Source organism: Podarcis erhardii (genome assembly GCF_964252035.2).
Source record: "Podarcis erhardii genome assembly, chromosome: W".
Taxonomy (NCBI): domain Eukaryota; kingdom Metazoa; phylum Chordata; class Lepidosauria; order Squamata; family Lacertidae; genus Podarcis; species Podarcis erhardii.
This window is the reverse complement of record NC_138506.1, coordinates 12,076,357-12,098,862: the sequence shown is the minus strand read 5'-3', so window position 1 is coordinate 12,098,862 and position 22,506 is coordinate 12,076,357. Positions and strand designations below refer to the sequence as shown.

Here is a 22,506-nt window from a genome sequence, read left to right as displayed (position 1 = left end):
CTCCTTCCTCCCCACCTTGTCCCACCCCACCCCAGAGGCACCTTGTGGCCATTGAATGGAGCTGCTGCCTGGACAATGAGGCAGCTGAAGCCCCTCGCAAAAGAGGGGGAAGCAAGCAGGGAGGCGTTAGTTACAGGGGCCCCTCACACCTATATTAAGTCTCTAATTGGGAATGTCTACACAGGTAGGACTTGAATGCACTCATTCAGTGCATTCAGTCTCTGTAAGAGTGTAAGCTAACTAGGAGGGGATGTTTTATCCCGTGTTGATGGTCTTTCAGCTAATTCCCTGGTGACCCGCTGGAATGCAGAGTTAACCAGGGCTATTGACTGTCTGGTTCCGAAGCGCCCTCTCCAATTGCATGGAGCCCAGAGAGCCCTGTTATTTCCCCCGGAGCTGAGGGCAATGAAACAATCGTTGAGATGGCTAGAGCACCGGTGGCGGAAAACTCATTCTGAATCGGACCGGACACAGGTTAGAGCTCAATGTTGAGCCTACCAAGTGGCAATGGCAACGACGAAGAAGACTTTCTTCATCGCCTCTATTGAATCTGCAGAAAACAGCAGCAGGGGACTCTTTCAGGTGGTTCACAGTCTAATGGAACCACCTTCGTCATCGGGCCAGGTAGGGAACCCAGGATCTCCTGCAATGCTTTTGCAAAATTTTTTGCAGATAAAGTCGCTAAAATTTACTAAAATGGCGCACTTCATGCTGTGCCAGAAGCTGCTATCAGCCCAAGAAACAGCGCAGATGTTTGCAAAACATGTGTTTAAGCTGCACAGGTTGCCGTTGAGAGTGATTTTGGAAAAGGGGGCACAATTTACCTCGCAGTTTTGGAGGAAGTTAATGCAGCTTTTGGACGTAGAGGTGTGCTTGACCTCGGCTAGGCACCCACAAACCAATGGCGAGTCAGAGAGAACCAGCGCTACATTGCAACAATACCTTTGTTGCTTTGTGAAATATCAGCAAGAAGACTGGGTAGACAAGTTGGGACTGGCAGAGTTTGAGTACAGTAATGCAGTAAATACGTCTGCCCAGCAGACTCCATTTATGGCAAACCACGGAAGACACCCAAGAGCATTTCCAGAGCCATGAAGCAACTTGTCGGTGCCAGCAGTGGAGCAGTTCATGGAGGAAATGCAGGCTCTACAGGAACTGCTGAGGGAGAAACTGTTGGTTTCTATTTCCCTCACTGAGCAGCAACTGCAGTCACAAGACATTGTTTTGCATTCCACAGTTCAAGTTACTGTTGGGTTCCCACGGGAAATGGGAGACTCAATGTGACGTACACTGGTTTCCTGTTTTTCACTGTTCTCTCAGTTTCTTTGTTAGAGAGACAGGTTGCTTCTCTGCTCTCACAGAGGCAAGATGCATGTTTGTATTCTCTCAGCATAGAGTGGAAATAAAGTTAAGAATGTGGCACATACTGCTTATCCTTCTGCTGTGTGGACTACTCTGCTTGGGCTCAAGATAAGACGAGCCTGTATCAGCTTCAGATGGGCCGAAGCTGGTCAAAATCTCACAGAAACTAGACGCGGCTAAGGCCGTGTACAAGAAGAATGCTGATGAACATAGGCAGCAGGGGGAGGAGATCGAAGTGGGGGATAAGGTGTGGATGTCAGCTAAAGACTTGCCAACTAAGGGGAGGTGGAGGAAGCTAGAGCCAAGAAGGCTGCGGCCATTTCAAGTGGTAGAGCAGGTAAATCCTGTATCGTTCAAACTTAAATTGCCTGCCTCAATGAAGATACACCCTGTATTCCATAGGACTCTTCTGTCACCATTTGTTCCTGCACACCAGTACCAGAAACTTAAGCAGGTAAAGGGAAGTTTTCCTTCTGCACATATGCTTTCCCTCTGCACATAACTGTTGCATTATGGGGAAGCATTGCTTCTTTTCTCTTGCATTCTGGGAACTCTCGCTTATAATCTTTTCTCTGTTTCTGCACACACTGTACGAACCTGTTCCAAACACCAAGACATTCTCTCATCGCTCAGTTCACCTTAAGTTCATGGTGACTTGTTCTCCATGCATAGCTGACCACATCTATAGAACTTGATTATTGTATTCTTTCATGTTATGATCAATCATTAGTAATTGTTTCATGCCATATTAATCTTTAGTTAGGAGGTTTCATGCCTGTCTAGTCCCAACCTCGTTTCCCAGCCTTTAATCTACCAGTGATTAATGTTCACATGTAATTCCCACCCCTCACATGTAATTCCCGCCTTGTATGTATGTTAACCAATCAGCATTAAGTTTCTTTGTGTTTGTATCAACCAATCAGCCACAAGCACACCTGTGGCAATGTTTGTAATATTCAATAAAAGAGAGTTCCCGGGACTTTCCCGGCAGACGCCTCATGACACCCACTACTCGTCTGTCGTGATTTTCATTCCTACATCTGGTGACCCCCGACGTGCCAGATCCCTTACGCAGCCTAGCCCCTGTACTTCACTCGACTGGAAAAGTCTCAGCGCGCTATTTCGTGAGTATGGGGGGCGATTTGACTAAATTGCAGAAAGAACATGCTAGGGAATTGTTTTCTTTAGTTAGACAACGGGTTGTGGGTGCTCATGTTTCCTTAAAAGAAATTGAACAACTACTTGGTGAAATTAATTGCCAATGTCCTTCCTATCCTGAGACTGGCTCTCTCGACGTGGAGACTTGGCAAAAGATCGGGAAGACCCTCTTTGCAGAACCGAGGGCTTCAATTCATTGTCTGCTCACCTGGCAGAAATGTGCAGCTGCCGTTGCTAAATTAGGACCCCAGGTCCACCAGGCGTCTCCTTCGGCCCCTGCCCTTCTGGCTGTAGCAGACAATCCCCCCCCTCCTTATCCCAAGCTTTTGCCTCCATTGCAGCCTTGCCAACCCCTCCCTACACCTCAGCCCACAAACCCATCCACCCCTCCCCTTCCTCCTTTGCCTGCTTTGCCTGCCACAACCCCTGCGTGCTCTCCTACAGGAGCTGTGCGCACCTCAATTTCTCTGGCTAGGCAGAAAGGAATTCTGTCCTTAGAGGAGGAATCTGTGTGGGCTGGGGAATTGCCTTCTGCTTTCCCTATTAGCTCTTTTGTTAATATTAAACAACAGCATTCGGAACCCTACCACCAATTTATAGATAGATTGAAAGAAGCAGTGACCAGGCAGGTTGATAATACTACCGCCCAGAATGAACTGATGAAAAAATTGGCTTTTGAAATTGCAAACACCGACTGTAAGAAGGCTTTGCAGTCAATCATTAACCGTCCTAAATACGATCCGGCTCAGATGATTTCCTGTGCGGAAATTGGCAACCAGAGCCATGCCATGTCCTTGCTTGCCGGAGCCAATCCAAATTTGGCAGCCAACCAAATGCTTTTATTTGCTGTTCAATATGTAGTTTTTGAAAGTGAATTTAAGCATAGTGCAGTAGCCCTGTCCCGTTGGATGCCCTTACTGTGTTTACTAATGGAGCCCCCTCCAGGGGGGTCGTTGCATGGCAACAAAATGATAAATGGCACAGCCTCTACATTCTTCCACAGAAGTTTGCCCAGCATTCTGAGCTGGCAGCTGCTGTTAAAGTTTTGCATCATTCCTCCACGCAGCCAATTCCATGACCCCATACGTGGCTTCCTTTAATGTTACTTGTGCCCGTATGGTGAATTGCACAAAAACCAACTGTGTGAAAATGGGCAAGGATAATTTTAATTGCTCTGATTATGCAAATATTTCCTATGTATATAAATACACAGAGCTGCCTGAAGGCTGGTTTTGGTCGTGTCCAGGCTTTACATTTAATTACATTCCTGCAAACATCAGCCATGGCACACCTTGCTGCTTAAGCGGTATGTCTATTATTTTACCAAAAAAGCATCATTTGTCCCGCTCTCGATATTGACGCACTGTGCAATTGACTAATGATTATAACGATTTTGTTTTTCTCCCTAGCAGATCTGAATATTTCTCTCTAGCTGTCTCTCTTTTAGGAGTTCCTGGATTGGCTGTACGAAATAGCAGGAATATTAACTCTTTAGCTTGCTCCGCAGCAAAAGCCTTGAATTCTACTTCACAAGCTCTTCACCTTTTGAATAAAGAACAGAGTGAATTGCGTCATGGACTCTTATAGACCGCTGCTATCGATTATCTATTGATGCTCCATCATTACGGATGCGAACAAGTGGAAAACATGTGCTGCTTTAATATCACTGACAATTCTAAGGCCATCCAAAAACAAATCTCCCATTTGCAAAATCTTACACACCACATTAAACAAGATGTTGAATTCTCCGGCCTCTGGGATTCTTTCACCCAGTGGCTTACCGCTTGGCTGCCAAACTTCACTTGGCTTCGTAGTCTTTTTCAATATGCCATTGTTATTATATGTATATTAATTTTGTTTTGCTGCTTCCTCCAATGCATTCCTGGCCTCATAAGTCTTTTCTCTCGGCTTCTCTCTCCCCCTCAGCCACCCAATAAAATCCTTGCTGCTTATCTTGCGAAATGGCAACACCAACAGTAAACCAAAGGGGAGAAATGGGCAGATTTATTTCGAGCATGCGTTGGCAAACCACGTATCTCGTAGTATTTTTTGTCCCATCGTCCCTGGCAAACTTATTTTGGGCATTCGCTGGCACACCACTAATCCCGAAATATTTTTGCCTTATTTACCCAGTACGCCTCGCAAAAAAGAAAAGAAAGGGGGAGATAAAGGGAAGTTTTCCTTCTGCACATATGCTTTCCCTCTGCACATAACTGTTGCATTATGGGGAAGCATTGCTTCTTTTCTCTTGCATTCTGGGAACTCTCGCTTATAATCTTTTCTCTGTTTCTGCACACACTGTACGAACCTGTTCCAAACACCAAGACATTCTCTCATCGCTCAGTTCACCTTAAGTTCATGGTGACTTGTTCTCCATGCATAGCTGACCACATCTATAGAACTTGATTATTGTATTCTTTCATGTTATGATCAATCATTAGTAATTGTTTCATGCCATATTAATCTTTAGTTAGGAGGTTTCATGCCTGTCTAGTCCCAACCTTGTTTCCCAGCCTTTAATCTACCAGTGATTAATGTTCACATGTAATTCCCACCCCTCACATGTAATTCCCGCCTTGTATGTATGTTAACCAATCAGCATTAAGTTTCTTTGTGTTTGTATCAACCAATCAGCCACAAGCACACCTGTGGCAATGTTTGTAATATTCAATAAAAGAGAGTTCCCAGGACTTTCCCGGCAGACGCCTCATGACACCCACTACTCGTCTGTCGTGATTTTCATTCCTACAAGCAGGCACCTCCACCTCCAGTCATGGTGGAAGCCCAAGCGGAGTATGAGATCCAGGAAATATTGGATTCGAGGATTTGCAGGAGGCAGTTGAGGTATTTAGTGTCCTGGAAATGTTATGCTGCTGAAAATTCCTGGGTATGAAGCCAGAATTTGCATGCCCCTGACTTGCAGAGGCAGTTCCACCGTAGGTACCCCCACAAACCCAAACCCAGAGGGTGGAGGGAGGAGGACAAACCCAGTGAGGAAGAAGCTGAGGAGAGTGAAGAATGGTGGGAACCTGCATCAAGAGAGCCCTCCATGGCAGGCAATGAAGCAGAGGAGGAGGAAGGGGGGCTTAGAGGAGGGGGTGATATCAGAGAAGTGGCTATTCTGACAGGCAGAGAAGAGTCAGAATGAGAAGAATCAGAGAGCAGCAGGAATCTGCTTTCTTCACACACAGAGAGTAAGGGAAGCTTATCTCTCCCAGGAATGCAGCCTGGCAGCTCTATTAATAGAACAGAGCAGAAAGAACAGGACACAACAGAGGGGGAGGAAGCGATCGAGGGGGTAGAGACTGCAAGAACCCGTAGATTGAGTCGTTTAGTAGAAAGGCGCATGTCAGGGAAAAGGAGGAAGTGGAGGCTTTCCTGTGTTGGCCAGAAAAGGAAGCCAAATCCAGCAACTGACTCAACGGGCAAGGAATGATTAATGGAGCTCCGACCGGGAGTTATTTTAATTGACCAATAAATCTGAAATAATTAACTGTCAGAGGTTGCGTCATGTGTGAGAGAGACATCAAACCTGACACTGCAATGCGCTCTACGTGGGGCTACCTTTGAAGGTGACCCAGAAAGTGCAATTAATCCAGAATGCAGCAGCTAGACTGGTGACTGGGTGTAGCCGCCGGGACCATATAACACCATTCCTGAGAAACCTGCATTGGCTCCCAGTATGTTTCCGAGCACAATTCAAAGTGTTGATGCTGACCTTTAAAGCCCTAAACGGCCTCGGTCCAGTATACCTGAAGGAGCGTCTCCACCCCAATCATTCTGCCCGGACGCTGAGGTCCAGCACCGAGGGCCTTCTGGTGGTTCCCTCACTGCAAGAAGCAAAGCTACAGGGAACCAGGCAGAGGGCCTTCTCGGTAGTGGCGCCTGCCCTGTGGAACACCCTCTCATCAAATGTCAAGGAAATAAGCAACTATTTTACTTTTAAAAGACATCTGAAGGCAACCCTGTTTAGGGAAGTTTTTAATGTTTAATGCTGTAATGTGTTTTTAATATTCGGTTGGGAGCTACAGGAAACCCAGCCAGATGGTTGGGGTATAAATAATAAACTTATTATTAATAATTTATTATTATTATTATTATTATTATTATTATTATTATTATTATTATTATTATTATTATTTATCATCATCATCATCCCTTCAGTTCTTTCTGATAGGCCAGAATTGCAAAGTCAACACAGGTGGAAGAGTCCACATGACGAAAGGGGACACAAAACTCTGCAACACAGACACTTTTTTCTGGTAGTACATTTTTAAGGTGTCATGCCTAGGCAATGGATTCTTTCTTGCAGGGGGTTGGACTACAGGACCTTTGGATGCCTTCCAAAACTACAATTCTATAATTCTGTCGTCTTCTTCTTAGGAAATACAGTAACAATCCTTCATATGCAAAGCTATCATTTTTAAAACACTTTCTACAATATGGATGTATTGGAAACCCACTCTGATTTCTAAAGAAAGAAACATCTTGAGTTTCTGCACATTTTGATATACTAGGCTAGAGGAGTGGTGTTGATGTTGGAGAGAACATAAAATAGACAGCAAGCAATACATTAGAAAAAATGCAAAAAACGTTACCAACAAAGGGAGATTGGCAAAACAAGCTGTGTATCTGAAATTGGCAGTGGAAATTAGACAACAACCAAACCAAAAACTTAAAAAAGAGTGGGAAAGTGTAAAAAAAATATTTGGCATAACATTGTTCTCAAATCAAACCCTTGATGTGTTTCAAATAAATTTCACAAAGTCAAAATGCAGATAAACATTTATTTATTATGTATTAAAAAGACAATAAAGGTAAACAACACAATTGAAAGGAAAAATAAGATAGAAAAAGCTGCAGTGAGGTGGTGGGTAGTCACAGGTGAATAAATATGGATATTGTTTGGTTTACTTATGTATACAGTATATGTTAAATTATGGATTGGAATATGTAAATAATTAACAAAGGAAAATTTAATAAAAAGCATTTTAAGAAAACACCAAAAAACAAAACTGCAACCCTTCCATACTGTTGAGGTTCCTTTAATTGCTGTTAAGTAAACTCTGGTGCAGGTGTGTCAGGGGTTCAGGGAGAGAGGCGCAGATGAGGGAGGAGACAGAGAGTGAGGGGGAAGGATTCCAGAGTGACGAGGAAGAGGATGACAATGACCCAAGATTGTCCATGAGTCCGTCCAGTGAATCGGAGGACTCCCAAAAGGGAGCCCCTCTGGTCAAGCCAAGGGGAGCTAGAGGGGGAAGCAGTCAGGAGCAGGGAAACGAAGGGGGAACCCCCAGTGGGAGTTGGAGAGCGAGACCGGCTGCTCCGCTGGAACGGAGTGAGGGGGGAGGAGTGACCAGTGTGTCAGAAGGAGCAGAACAGGAAGCAGAGAGGGGAAGGAGATCAGGGCAAAACGTCCTGCCGGAAGGGGAGGAAAGTAGTATCGAGGGCAGTGTAACTGTCGAAGGGAAGGTCAGGAGCAACGTACGCGCGCCAAGTTCAAAATGGGAGGCGCGCGGAAATGAAGAGAGTCCTGGGGAGGAGCCTGGTCCCAAAGCCCGAAGGAGGGGGGAGGAGGCGGCAGAGGATTCAGCCTCTGGAGAGTCCCGAAGGGAGAGAACACAGGGGGGCAGAAAGACCCTGCGGAAAAGGAAAGAGAGAAAGAGGTGGACCAGTACAAGCCTCTTAAACTGGTGTAGAGGAGGGACTGACTCAGAGGGGACTTCAGCGGTCTAAGCGTAACAGACGTAGAGTCACGGAGCTCGGATGTAAAGCTAATAATGTTCTTCAATAAAAGCTTTTGTACATAAGCTGGAGCGGACTTTGGTCTCTTGTGAGCTGGGACCACGGGTGACCCTGACAACGTGCTTCCCTTATCTTGCACCTGCAGGTCTTACGATTAGTGTTTGAAAGTCACTGTGACCTGACAACAGGCCAAGGGTGTGGTCATTCTTGAGTATTTTGAGAGGGGGCTGTACATTGCCTGTTTGCTTTGGTGCAAGGAAGCTCTGCCAGATTGATACTGAACTCTGTGCTGTATGTATGCTGTGAGTTGTACTTCTTTGCATTTGAAGCCTGTACTTTATGTATATAGTGTATATAGTAAAAAGGTAAAGGGGACCCCTGACCATTAGGTCCAGTCATGGCCAACTCTGGGGTTGCGGTGCTCATCTTGCTTTATTGGCCGAGGGAGCCGGGGTACAGCTTCCGGGTCATGTGGCCAGTATGACTAAGCCGCTTCTGGCGAACCAGAGCAGCACACGAAACGCCGTTTACCTTCCCGCCAGAGCAGTACCTATTTATCTACTTGCACTTGGACGTGCTTTCGAACTGCTAGGTTGGCAGGAGCAGGGACCGAGCAACAGGAGCTCACCCCGCTGCGGGGATTCGAACCGCCAACCTTCTGATCGGCAAGTCCTAGGCTCTGTGGTGAATAAAATTAACCCACAGCGCCACCCGCCTCCCTTAGTGTATATAGGAAACTGCCTTAATGCTTTGGATCCGTCAGTAAAGGACTGAACTGACTGAAAAGCCTCAAAGCCTTGAAATAAAAAGCCAGGAAGCTCCCTCCCCACCTCAACACTGTGATCTTTTAACTCTTTATTTTACATTAGAAATGTGGAGGGTGGGTGAGGATTTCTAGATAATGGAGAAACTACTGAGGAACTTGCGAGCCCGTTTTGTGGGAGAGCTGGCCAGTGGCGTAGCGTGGGGGGTGCAGGGGGGGCCGGCCGCACCGGGTGCAACATCTGGGGGTTAGGGTTAGGGGGCGCAAATCCACGGGTTAGGGGGTGCAAATCCACGGGTTAGGGGGCGTAAATTACTTGCCTTGCCCCGGGTGCTGACAACCCACGCTACGCCACTGGAGTTGGCTATTCCTTTTCCTTGATAATAAATGGGTGGTGGTGGCAGTGGCAGGTGAGAGGAAGAAGAGGAGGACCTGGAGTTTTGTAGATTTGTAGAATTGGAAGGAACCAAGAGCCCTTCAACGATTCTCTCTCCCTACACACACACTGCATTGCCAAAGCAGCCAGCAGACTGAGACGGGCTCAGGAAAGACTATGGGAACGGACAAAGTGTGGGCTGCACAGATTGCAGAAGCTCCTTTTCCCTGCTTCCTCTATGCTGCTCCCAACCCAGGCTGCCTGCCTCCCCTCTGCTCCAACAGCTCCTTTGCAAGCACGGGGAAGCTGTGGCAGCCTCTGCAGCAGCAGCCACTGTTCCTCCTCTTCCCTCCGTGCCTCTTCTTCGTCATCCATTTGCCACCCACACGCTACCATGCAGTGGCCTTCCTCTGGCCCAGGCAGCCCCTCCATCCTCCTCCGTTGTCCCCCTCTCATTTCCTTCAAGACCCCAGCCCTGCACTGGGTGGGCTCACCAGCAGCCAAACAAGAAGCAACTGCTCTTGCAGCGCAGCACAAGGCTGACGTGAGGATGCAGCAGGTGTCCCTCCAAAAATGTGCCTCTAAAAAAGTGCACCTGGGGCCACAGCGACGGTAGCTCCGCCCACGCTGCAAATAACTTTTAATGTAAATAGCATAAAGTATGCACATCATAATATGTAAATAATATTCAAGTGTCTTATCCTTTACAAACACAGGTTGGGGAGCTGCTATGACAGTGAACATAGAAAAAATTACAGAGGACTAAACCAAGCAACTTACCATGTTTGAGCTTGGAAAGCATAGATTTTTCAGCATCTACTGATGCACTTTTGCCTACCAATAACCGCTTTGCTAGATCTTTTTTGTAAAATGCCTCAAAAACATCCTTTCCTGTAGAAGACAAGTTTATTTAAAGCTCAGTTTGAAGTCTACATTACAACTGTCTCTCTTTAAATTACGGATCAGCAACTTGTGATTCCTGGATTCCATTTTAGCTCCCTAAGGCAGAGGTTTGCAACCTTTTTGAGTCCACGGCTCCCTTGAACAACTGCATTCTTTCTGCAACTACCCTGTGAGGAAATGTGCTCTGAGCCTCAGAAGCTCAGTTATGTCACCTCTTGCCTGCAGAGCCAGCAGCCCCTCATCCCTTTTCGAACACGCTCCCTTATGGAGTGTTCCCTCAGCCTCCTCTCCTCTCCCTCTCCTTGGGAGTCCTACAGCAGCCATCGCAGCCACCCCTGGTCTCTGAGCTGCTGCCCCCAGCCCCAAAGAGCTGTCTTCTCATGCCACCCCACAAGGGCCTGGGAAGAGGATGCCCCCAGCTTTAGCAGCCTGACGGTGACTGGCCAAAGGTGAATGCAAGGCCACCATTTTATTCACCTAGGGAAGCAGTGGGTGCCACCAGGCCTGCATGGTGGAAAGGCTCCCCTTTGGAACAGGGCACTCAGCTCCCAGGCAGGCATTGCACACAGCAAGCACAAGAAAGGCCAGCATAGCGCCTGCCTGGCTGGCCTCCCACTTGTCCGTCCGTTCCCAACAGCAAGGTCTGGTGGACTGACTGGCTGTGGTCTGAGTTCACCTCAGCTCCTAGCAACCAGCACTCCCTGGCCAGCCCCAGAGGCACCATTCACCTGGAGAGCTTGTAGCCAAAGCCACTGCATCAAACAGCCGTGCAATCCTTTGGGAGGCAGAGACATGAGAGGGCATCAGAGGAGGGAGGGAAGAAAAGAGGGATGGAGGTCACTGTTGCCCGTGGCACACCTGATCATCATTCAAGGCACCCCAGGTTGTCACAACACACTGGTTGAAAACCACTGCCCTAAGGGGAACCATTGAGCATCAACCATTCCCAAACCAACTCAGATGTATGGGCTTCCTAGCAGCTTACTTTTAGAAACGGAAGGGTGAATGGGTGTGGAGTGTTTGACTCCAAATCCTTATTATTTCCTCAGAGTAGCTCTACAATACAAGTAGCTGCTGTCCATGCATTCCACCTCATCCCCACCAACTCTTTAACAAGTCAAATAGCTTACAGATTCATAAGACACCTATGTGTATACAGTCATCCCTGTGAGTTAAGGGCAAGGAACCAATGTTATGTGACCTTGAGTAGTTAACTAGGGCTTAACCCTCATTTCTGCAGATCTAACCCAAAATAAAAGCCATTCTACTAGCTAAGAAACTGGGAGAATAGCAGTTAAACTTTGGATTCATTCAGCCTTATTGAGCCAATTTTTGCTGATATGTGCAGGTGTCTAATGCAAATAGGAAGTCCAGCTCTTACCATAGATGAACCTAAATATAATCATAATTTTATCCAACATCTTTTCAAGCTCTTCATCAGTAGCCTCTTTGTTTCCTGCACGAAGCTTTGAATCCACATACTTAGCTGAAGGAAAAACAAAAACAAAAAGTGATCAGATTTGAACTTGCATGCTTAAACAAAGTCTTAGTCTTACTCTAGACAAGGCTAGTGCTCTGCAAACTCTACTGGCCCATTGCCAGGTCTAACAGACAAGTGCCATGCAAACAACAGACTTGCCGTTCCCAAATGTCACATCATTGTGAAAACAAAACAGAAGTTAATTCTCTGACCATTCGAAAGCACCATAATCTTCAGCCTCCTTCCTTGCTTGTAAGTATACCCTGTTGGGATGCAGCCAAGGAATCAGAGGCAATTGGCAGGCCCCCGGCTGGCCCCAGCCCACCGGTCGAACTCCACTCCTTGGATCAGCATGAAACTGCAACCCGAGCTTCAGAAGCTGAGCATGCAAGCCAGTAGAGTAAAACACTTCGCAACAGAAGGGAAGGGAGAGGCATATGTAAGCATATTTACAGTTTTATTCAGCATACATCAGGACAAAGGAAAACATGTCTTCTCCCCTTCGTGTCCAAAGCAGGGCAGGAAAACAATAGCCATATACAAACGGAAGTTCCCAGCAAACTGTGCTGGAGTGTAAACAAGCATGTGACACACAACAGTCATGCCTTTTAAGGTGGAATGGAATATTCTAACATACCCAACTATTAAATAACAGGTCTGATTGGAGGTTGAGCCCCGCACTCCATCTCAAATTCAGCTAAGGGGCTGCAAAGCTCCATCAGAGGAACTGGACTGATTTGTTAAACTTTGAAATATAGCCTTGTACAAGATATCTGTTAGTTATAATAAAGTTAACTGACAGTTCGGTTCTTCAGTTTATTGTTCTACACAGAGGCCAAGACAAACTTGTAGCAATAGTATTTAACAAAATACAGAGCATACATCCATAATATAAGCCGACATCCATGATGTAAGAGAGATACCAGAGATACCCAAAAGCAAAAATCTAACTTAATTTCAGTTTAAACATCTGAATCACCAAAACAACTTATAGCAATTTTATCTATTTCATTTTTCCTGATTATTATTATTTTGCAGCCAGTGCATAGAGAGCCAGTCTGCATTACAAAGCTATTATTATCACTCAAAAGAAACTGAACCATTTCTGGGACTTCCTGAGAGGAATCAAGTAGGTTGGTCGCAGCTTTTGGAACTCCCCCAAAGCTGTAATTAAGCGGTGACTAATTACAACCTCAGCGCCTAGGACTTGTCGATCGTCAGGTCGGTGGTTCGAATCCCCGCGGCGAGGTGCGCTCCCGTTGCTCGGTCCCAGCGCCTGCCAACCTAGCAGTTCGAAAGCACCCCCGGGTGCAAGTAGATAAATAGGGACCGCTTTATTGCGGGAAGGTAAACGCCGTTTCTGTGTACTGCGCTGGCTCGCCAGATGCAGCTCGTCACGCTGGCCACGTGACCCGGAAGTGTCTTTGGACAGCGCTGGCCCCCGGCCTCTTAAGCGAGATGGGCGCGCAACCCCAGAGTCAGACACGACTGGCCCGTACGGGCAGGGTTACCTTTACCTTAATTACAACAAAGTTACAGAGATAACAGGAATAAACTCCTAGGTACTCCAGATGGATTGCTCACTGAAGAGGGATAGAGAAATCCCATCAGAAGGGTGAGTGAACCAGAAGTTCAGGTCAGGTGAGTTTGCTGGCCAATCAAGCACAGTAATCCCATGGGCATTGAACCAGGTTTCGGTACTTTTGGCAGTGTGGGAAGGTGCCAAGTCCTGCTGGAAAATGAAGTCAGCATCCCCATAAAGCTCGTCTGCAGAAGGAAGCATGAAGTGCTCCAAAATCTGCTGGTAGACGGCTGCGTTGACCCTGGACTTAATGAAGCACAGTGGACCAACACCAGCTGATGACATGACTCCCCAAATCTCTTTTCTGATGAGAGCAGCTTTTGCATCTCATTTGGAAACCAAGGACCCAGAGTCTGGAGGAAGAATGGGGAGGCACACAATGCCAGATGCTTGAAGTCCAGTGTGAAGTTTCCACAGTCTGTGTTGGTTTGGGGACCTGAACCCCACAGAGAATCTATGGGGCATTGCCAAGAGAAAGATGAGAGACATGAGACCGAACAATGCAATACAATACAAAATGAGAAGCAGAGACTGGAGGGTGGAGCAAGGCAGGTGGAAGGAGGCCTTGCCTGATGAAGTCTCTCCCCTCACAGTTCTTCCTCCAGGCACAGCTTCCTTATGAGACGACCCAGGGCCAGGGGGTGTGGCAAGGCAGGTGGAAGGACGCCTTGCCTGATGAAGTCTCTCCCCTCACCCTGGTCTTCCATAACACCTCAGCAGTGCCACAGGCTGATAGCATTCATGCTACGCCGCATTGAGGCAGTAATTGATGCAAAAGGGGCCCAAACCAAGTACTGAGTACATATGCATGCTTCTACTTCTCAGAAGTCCAATATTGCTCTATTTACAATCCTTGTTTTGCTGATTTCATTTAATATTCTAATTTTCTGAGATTGTTAATTTGGGGTTTTCATCAGTTGTATGCCATAATCATCACAAATATAACAAATAAAGGCTTGACATACCTCGCTTTGCATGTCATGAGTCTATCTCATATATAAGTTTCACCTTTTAGTTGAATTACTGAAATAAATGAACTTTTCCATGATATTCTAATTTTCCAAATTTCACTTGTACTTTTGAAACTGCTTGTCAGGGAACTGCCATCGGAGAGACAGGTGGTGGACAGGCTCCAGGAGAATAGGAGAGAATCTGCAGCAGAAGAGGGAACCAGCAGGGGGAGTGCAGGAGTCACAGCGGAGGGGAGGCTCTGGGATGCTTCCAGTGAGAGTAGTGGAGAGGTAACGGGACCCCCGTTGGGAACGCCCACCCTTCGCCGGAAACTGTCACGCAGAGAGTCATGAAAGCGCATGTCTGTCAAACAGCTTTTATGTTGGCGTAGATTCCGTAGACGCCCACTGTCAGATTCTACCAGCGACTGACGGAGTCATGCTTTGGGGGCTCCGTTAGTGCATCGGTTTGGATGACCAGCCAAACCCCAGAGGGATCAAGCTTTTACGCACAAGCAGCTCATTATCCCATCACAGCAATCTGACAGTCTTTGAAAGCAGCTTGTGCAAGCAGAAGGCATCATGAGCGAACCAGCCGGAACCGGGGGAGCAGGAGCCGGGGCAGATCCAAGCCTGGAACAAAGGTACAGGGCGTTGGAGGTCCAGCTGGCACTGCAAACGGCGAGGCTCGAGGAGAGGAGGGCTCAAGATGCAGATAAGGGGAAGACCACCCCACTTGCCAGACGGGTGCCTGGACTGGTGCAGAAATTTGGGGGGGATCCCCGGAACTATCAAGCCTTTAGGACAGAGATGCAATATGCTCTCAATCTGCTGTTTGATGACTTCCCCGACGAGAACTCTAGAGTGGCGTACGTGATTGGCCATCTAGAGGGAGGGGCGAGGGACTGGGTTCGGCCCCTGATGGCAGCCAATAATTAAATCTTAAAGGACACAATGAAGTTTTTCCGCGCCATGGACTTGATGTTTTCCAGCGAGATCGAGCAGGGAGTGGTGCGCAGGCAGTTAATGGCGTGTAAACAGGGGAGCCGATCTGTACGTGAGTACTGGACTGAGTTCACCATGCTGATTCATAGACTTGGGTGGGACCTTGCTAGTGAACCTATTCAAATGCTGTTTGAAGAAGGTCTCTCTCCGGCAGTGAAAGATGAACTTTCCCGGGCGCCTAGGGCGGAGTCTATGGATCAGCTGACTAAATCAGCGCTGTCCATTGGGGCACGCCAGGAAGCTAGAGCTATGGAAAAGCGGGAAGGAAAGGGGGAACGTTGGAAGGACTTCCGCATTCCAGAGATTCCGGAGCAGCCTTTCCCGCCAGCAGAGCCGATGGAACTTGGAACAGCGCGCGCGCGCGCAGTTTCAAACACCAGTGAAGGGCGGAAGAAGGAGGGAAAGAGCGGCAAGAGATGCTATCTCTGCCAACAGCCAGGTCACTTTGCCAGAGTCTGTCCGCAAAGGAAGGAATGGCAAGGGATGGCGGGAACTGTTGGGGGGAAGGAGGAAGAAGAAATCACGGAGCAAGTAAAAGCCAACGCCTGGTTGCCAACATCAGGGCACAGCAGCCAGGCCAGGGAGTAATGAATGTGCCCACGCCGGAACCTCCAAGACCAGCGCTTGTGATAGAGGTGTTGCTGGAACTGGCAAACGGACACCCACTGAAGATAAAGGCGCTATTGGATTCAGGTAGCTCATGTAATTTCATGAGCAAAGAGTTTGCAGCTGCACACCAGATACAGACTATCCCATTGAGTAAGCCTTTGCAGGTTACCACGATTGATGGGAGGGAGCTGTTGGGAGGAGAAGTGAGCCAACAGACTGTACCAATGATAATGAGGGTGGCACGACACACCGAACTGATAGCGTTTAACGTAGCCACCTTGGGAGGAGCTCCTATTATCTTGGGTATGAGCTGGCTGGCGCTACACGATCCGCTAGTAGGCTGGCATCAGAGAGTGGTTTCCTTTGGATCAGCACATTGCCTAGAACACTGCAAGGAGGGAGAGGCTCAGGCAGGCGCCAGGGCCACTCTAGCAGGGATGGAAATGATGGACAAGGGAAGGGTGCCACCACAATACGCCGACTTGATTGACGTATTCAGCGAAAAAGAAGCAGATAAGCTGCCCCCGCACAGACCCTTTGATTGTCAAATTACCTTACTCCCAGGAGCACAATTGCCAGTGGGCAAGCTGTATGCAATGTCAGACAGTGAGATGCAGGAGTTAAGGGAGTTCATTGACAAGAATCTCAAGCGAGGTTTCATCAGAGAGTCACGAGCGGTGGGGGGCAGCCCAGTGTTCTTTGTGGACAAAAAAAACACGGGCAAGCCCAGGCTTGTATGTGATTTCAGGGCCCTAAATGCAGTGTCAGAACCAGTGACTTTCCCTATGCCCAGAATTGATGACATTCTAACACGGGTGAGAAAAGGGAAAATTTTTACCAAGCTGGACCTTAGGGGGGCATATAACTTGATACGTGTGAGAAAGGGGGATGAGTGGAAGACCACTATGTTCACCCCCTTGGGGGCCTTTGAGTACTTGGTTATGCCTTTTGGATTACAAGCGGGCTCCGCCTGTTTTCAATCATTCATGAATCACGTCCTGGGGCCACTGCTCTACAAGAACTGCGTAGCGTTCTTAGATGACGTCCTGGTGTACTCAGACAACGAGGAGCAGCATGTGCGAGATGTAAGAGAGGTACTGAGCAAGCTGCGAGAAAACCGGCTGTGGGTGAAACTGGAGAAGTGTCAGTTTCATACCAAGGAGGTGGAATTCCTGGGGTACCGGTTGTCTGACAAGGGATTGGCCATGGATCCCAGCAAGGTTCAAGCGGTACTGGAATGGAAAACACCAAAGACCAAGAAGGACGTGCAAAGGTTCCTGGGCTTCGGAAACTTCTATAGGAAGTTCATCAAAAACTTTGCCCATTTAACAGCGCCCATCACGGATTGTCTTAGTAGCAAAAAGAAATTTGTTTGGACGGGAGAAGCGCAGAGGGCGTTCGAACGCTTAAAGCAGGCGTTTGCGTCGGAAGAGCAACTTTTGCACGTGGATCTACAACAACCAATGAGAGTGGAGACTGACGCGTCAGACCGAGCGGTGGGGGCCGTTCTTCTCCAGCCGGGAAAAGATACGTCTGAATGGAGACCGTGTGCATTCTTCTCGCGGAAGTTGAACAAATCCGAGAGGAACTACACAGTGTACGACCGAGAACTGCTCGCCATTCATGAAGCATTCCGGAAATGGCGGCACTTACTGATTGGGGCGCAGCACAAGGTTCAAGTCCGAACTGACCACAAAAATCTGGAATACTGGAGAACAGCCCGAGTGCTGAACCAGAGACAAGTGAGATGGCCCCAGGAGTTCTCCAAATTCCACTTTGAGATTCGTTACGTACCCGGCTCCGAGAACGTGAGGGCGGACGCTCTTTCCAGGAAACCTGAGTACTTAGAGGGGGAGGGAGCGCCTGAGGCAAGGCATGTAATCCCTGAAGACCGCTGGGTGTGTGGGGCGGCATTGGTGGGGCAGAGGGAACTGATAGAGGGTACGGAGAACGATGAATACGCCCAAGAGAAACTCAGAGAGCTCCGGAGGACAGAGGAGAACACAGGGGGGTTCGAAGAAAGAACGGGGCGTTGTATTACAAAGGGGCACTGTACATACCCGACGGGGAACTGAGGGGCAGAGTACTCAAGCAGTTGCATGACAGCCCCACAGCGGGACATTTTGGACAGCACAAAACCATGTGGTTGGTTACCAGGGAGTTTTGGTGGCCCAAGGTGAGGGAGGACGTACGGGAATATGTCAGGGGTTGCGACAGGTGCCAGCGAGCGAAAGGAGAGAGGGTGGCGCCAGTGGGGCTATTACAACCCTTACCCACGCCCGAAAGGCCATGGGAGGCAGTATCCATAGATTTTATGACGGACCTTCCAAAATCCAAAGGCAAAACAGCTGTCATGGTGGTGGTAGATCAATTAACCAAGATGTGTCATTTTATAGCCTGTTCACATGCAGTCACAGCGGAGGAAACCGCCAAGTTGTTTGTAGAACATATTTTTAAGTTGCATGGCGCCCCCTTGAGGGTTTTGAGCGACAGAGGGAAACAATTTACTTCCAGGTTCTGGAGGAAACTTATGAGCTTACTGCACGTAGAACTCAATTTCTCAACTGCCCGGCACCCAGAAACCAATGGGCAAGCGGAAAGGGCAAATGGGGTTTTACAACAATACCTGAGGTGTTATGTAAAAGACAGAGAAAATGATTGGGTGGATAAGTTACCTCTAGCAGAATTTGCCTACAACAACGCGGAGAACGTGTCCACAGGGATGAGTCCCTTCCTGGCAAATTATGGGTGTCACCCCCGGGCATTCCCAGGAGAGGGAGGGGAGAGGTGGAGCGTGCCGGCAGCGGAATATTTTTTTGAAGAGATGGAGGCGATCCACCGTCAGCTTCAACTTAACTTAGAGAAAGCCAAGGAAGAATATAAGAAGCAAGCAGACAGAAATAGGAGGGAGGGTGAAACTATAAGGGTGGGGGACCGGGTGTGGTTGTCCACCCAAGGGCTACCGTTCAAGGGCGGGAGTAAGAAATTGAGGCCCAAAAGATTGGGACCCTTTGAGGTCACACAGCAGGTCAACCCAGTGGCATTCAAACTCAGGCTGCCCAGTCACATGAAATTACACCCAGTATTTCACAGGTCATTACTGTCGCCGTACCGAGAGGGACGTGAGTGGGGGGAGCGTGAGAGAGAGGCCACCCAAACGCCCGTGATAGAAGAGAGAGAGCGCGACATGAACGTGGCAGGAATCATTGATTCCAGGTGGAAGGGGAATCAGGTGGAATATCTGGTAGAATGGGAGGGGGAAGCAGAGTCGGAAAACACTTGGGTACCAGCAGAGGTAGTCAATGACGAGGTTTTAATAGAAACATTTCATCAGCGTTTCCCTAGAAAACCGCAACCCGTGGCTCGATTTAGAAGGGAACACTTTGGGACCACCAATGAGGAAGGGGAGTTTGAAGGGTTCCCAGAGTCAGGGGTGGGTGAAGAAGCCGACTCCGACGAAGAAGAGGAAGACGGGGAGAGAGACGGTACGCCGTGGCTGGAAGTGTTAGAATCCTCGGACGACGAGGAGAGTTCCTTCAGGGGCTTTCCGCCCTCACCGCCAGTGGGAGAGGAGGCGGGAGGGGGTGAAGGGGGCCCTGGGGGGGAGGTGGATGTCAGGGAACTGCCATCGGAGAGACAGGTGGTGGACAGGCTCCAGGAGAATAGGAGAGAATCTGCAGCAGAAGAGGGAACCAGCAGGGGGAGTGCAGGAGTCACAGCGGAGGGGAGGCTCTGGGATGCTTCCAGTGAGAGTAGTGGAGAGGTAACGGGACCCCCGTTGGGAACGCCCACCCTTCGCCGGAAACTGTCACGCAGAGAGTCACGAAAGCGCATGTCTGTCAAACAGCTTTTATGTTGGCGTAGATTCCGTAGACGCCCACTGTCAGATTCTACCAGCGACTGACGGAGTCATGCTTTGGGGGCTCCGTTAGTGCATCGGTTTGGATGACCAGCCAAACCCCAGAGGGATCAAGCTTTTACGCACAAGCAGCTCATTATCCCATCACACTGCTATAAACCACTAAAGTAATTAAATAACTACTCAACTGTCGATAAACATGTCAATCTGAAATATGACCCTAAAGCTGGCTCAAAAAGAGTAGTAATTGAAGGCTGATTGTAAAACTGCTATCCAATAGTCTAATTTATTTATGGTAATGAGAATTAATGGTGGCATTGCACTAGCTGTGGCAAATGGAATGCTAAGGAGTGTAGGAATGTGTTGACTTTGAGCAAGTTCCTCTAGCAGCACCCATGATTGCAAGTATGTCAACTGCGGTGGATTTGCAAAAATTACTTCATGGGCAGAGAAAACAATTAAGAATTGAGATGCAGAAGATAATAAGCAGCAAATCTCTGAATAAAGCGGAGGCCAGTGAGGAAGTACAGCCCCTGAGAAAAATTATTGGAGATTTGTCAGATCAGGAAGAAGGTCTTACACAGTTCCCTGAGGGTCACAGCCATGCCTAGAGGATGGCTCAGTGCCACTGGAAGTACAATCTGGAATGATTTTAGAAGACAAAGCAACTAAGACTCCTGCAGTAGCTGGAATGCTGGAAGGATCAATGTAATGCTGGAGCCAGGATGTTTAGAGCCAAGATGTTGAAGAACAAGATGTTCCAGAGGGGGAAGAGACATGTGGTAGTGATAAGTGACTCTTTACTGAGGGCAACAGAGGCAGTAATGTGTGGAGGAAACAGGATGTCACGGGAGGTGTGTTTTCTGGGTGCAAAGATTCATGATGTAACAGAGAAGTTGCCAAGTCTTATAAAGCCCAATGACCACTACCCCTTCCTTCTGATTCACGTGGGTACTAATAATATTGCCACACACAGCCTGCAACACATAGCAAGGGACCATGAGACACTGGGCAGGTAACTGAAGAGACGTGGGGCACAGGTAGTCTTTTCATTACTCCTTCCTGTTGAAGGTTGTGGCCCAGGAAGAGAGAGGAAAATACTTGAAGTAAACCACTGGCGGCAAAGGTGGTGTTATCAGGAAGGCTTTGGCTTCTTGGATCATGGTTTCCGCTTCCTTGTGGAGGGACTTCTGGTGAGAGATGGGCTGCACCTCACAGCAGTTGGCAACAATGTGTTTGCTAAGAGTCTCGAGAACCTGATCAGAACTTTAAACTAGATCTTGAGGGGGAGGGAGACAACATTACAAACGACAGAAGAGCATGTGGCACTGAGGAAAATAGCTTCACTGATGCACAGAAAACTGAGGTGCTCTACAAACCTGCTAAAGTGTGGGAGTCATCCAGCCAAGGCAGAGGCTTGTAAAAACTGCAGGGTGCCCCCTGACATTCCTCTGGGTAATGATTACCTTATATGGAGAGGGGAGTGTCAAGCCTTGACCGGATGAGGTAACAGGAGACTTTGGAAAACGGCCATGCGGCTGGGAGAACAAAGGAGATAAAAAAAAGTTGCCGGAGGAGAAAGGCTGAAAGGAGCTGCACTCCAGTATTATGAAAATACTCGCTGCCTCATTGTGTCTTCTTTCTATGCTATGCTAAACCACTTGACTGGCTGGCTCCAACAAGTGGTGCCCTCTCTGAGGCTCAATTAAAAGAAGAGGAAAACTTAAAAGAAAAGAGGCTGACTAAAGAAAGCAGTTGAGACGGACTTCAAAGGCTAAAGGAAGCAGTGGGAGGCTGACTTCAAACTTCAAAGGAAACTGTAAGAGGCTTCTCGATCATCGACTCATCGCGCCCGGAAAGGGTTACACAGCGCTGATTTCATCTACGGATCCCTGGTGAGTCGATCCCTATTATATTGATTTTAGAAATATGGGCAATTCCCTGTCATCTCAGCAACAGAAATTTTTAAAAGACTTACAATTTCTCCTCTCCTCCAACAAATTGGAAGTTCCTGAGGGTGATTTGATACAGCTCATTCTAGCCATTGATGAGCATTGTCCTTGGTTTCCAGCAGAGGGCACATGGGAACTAACACAATGGGATAAGATCGGAGCACATTTTCATGGACATCCCAGTTTTGGTGTTCGAATTTTAAATGCTTGGTGTAAAATTCGTTATGCTATGGGCTCTTTATCACCAAAAAATATCTCCATGGCTGCATTGCCAAAACAACCTTCAACTTCCTTAATTCAGCATGCTGTTATGCCATGTGTTCCAGCACTTGTTTTGCCAGCAGCCCCAGACCCCAAACCTCCAGATTACAGTGCCTCACCAGAGGACTCAATCCTGCAAAAATACAGTGGTCTGGCTGGAAATGACCCTGCTCTTTCAGCGGCAGAACAAGCTACCCCCTTTCAATGTGCAGTACTTGCCTGTTCCTTATCACAGGATACCATGGCATTCCCTGTTATTGTGCCCCCTGCTGGTGCTCCAGCAGGAACTCAAGTCCGGCACCAACCTTTTGACTTTAAAATCTTGAAAGAGCTTCAATTGTCAGTTAGGACAAATGGACTGCAAGCCCCATTTACACAAGCTCTTTTGGAAGCCACATTAGCCCAGCTATTGGTTCCAGATGACATCAAGCTTTTGGCACGTACAGTTTTACCCCCATCAGCTGGTGTATTGTTTGCCCATGAATGGGAAATTGCCTGTCG

The 22,506-nt window shown here is 48.0% G+C and overlaps 1 protein-coding gene across 1 annotated transcript in view; it reads right to left on the bottom strand.

The window, feature by feature from the left end:
- LOC309333203 (cullin-4B-like) overlaps positions 1–22,506 on the bottom strand; it is a 230,131-nt gene that overhangs the window by 13,784 nt on the left and 193,841 nt on the right. The window contains exons 13-14 of the mRNA XM_081846606.1: positions 11,689–11,793; positions 10,185–10,295 (exon numbers count right to left, since the gene is read on the bottom strand). Coding sequence (XP_081702732.1) covers positions 10,185–10,295; positions 11,689–11,793 — 216 coding nt within the window. The remainder of the gene's footprint in view (positions 1–10,184; positions 10,296–11,688; positions 11,794–22,506) is intronic.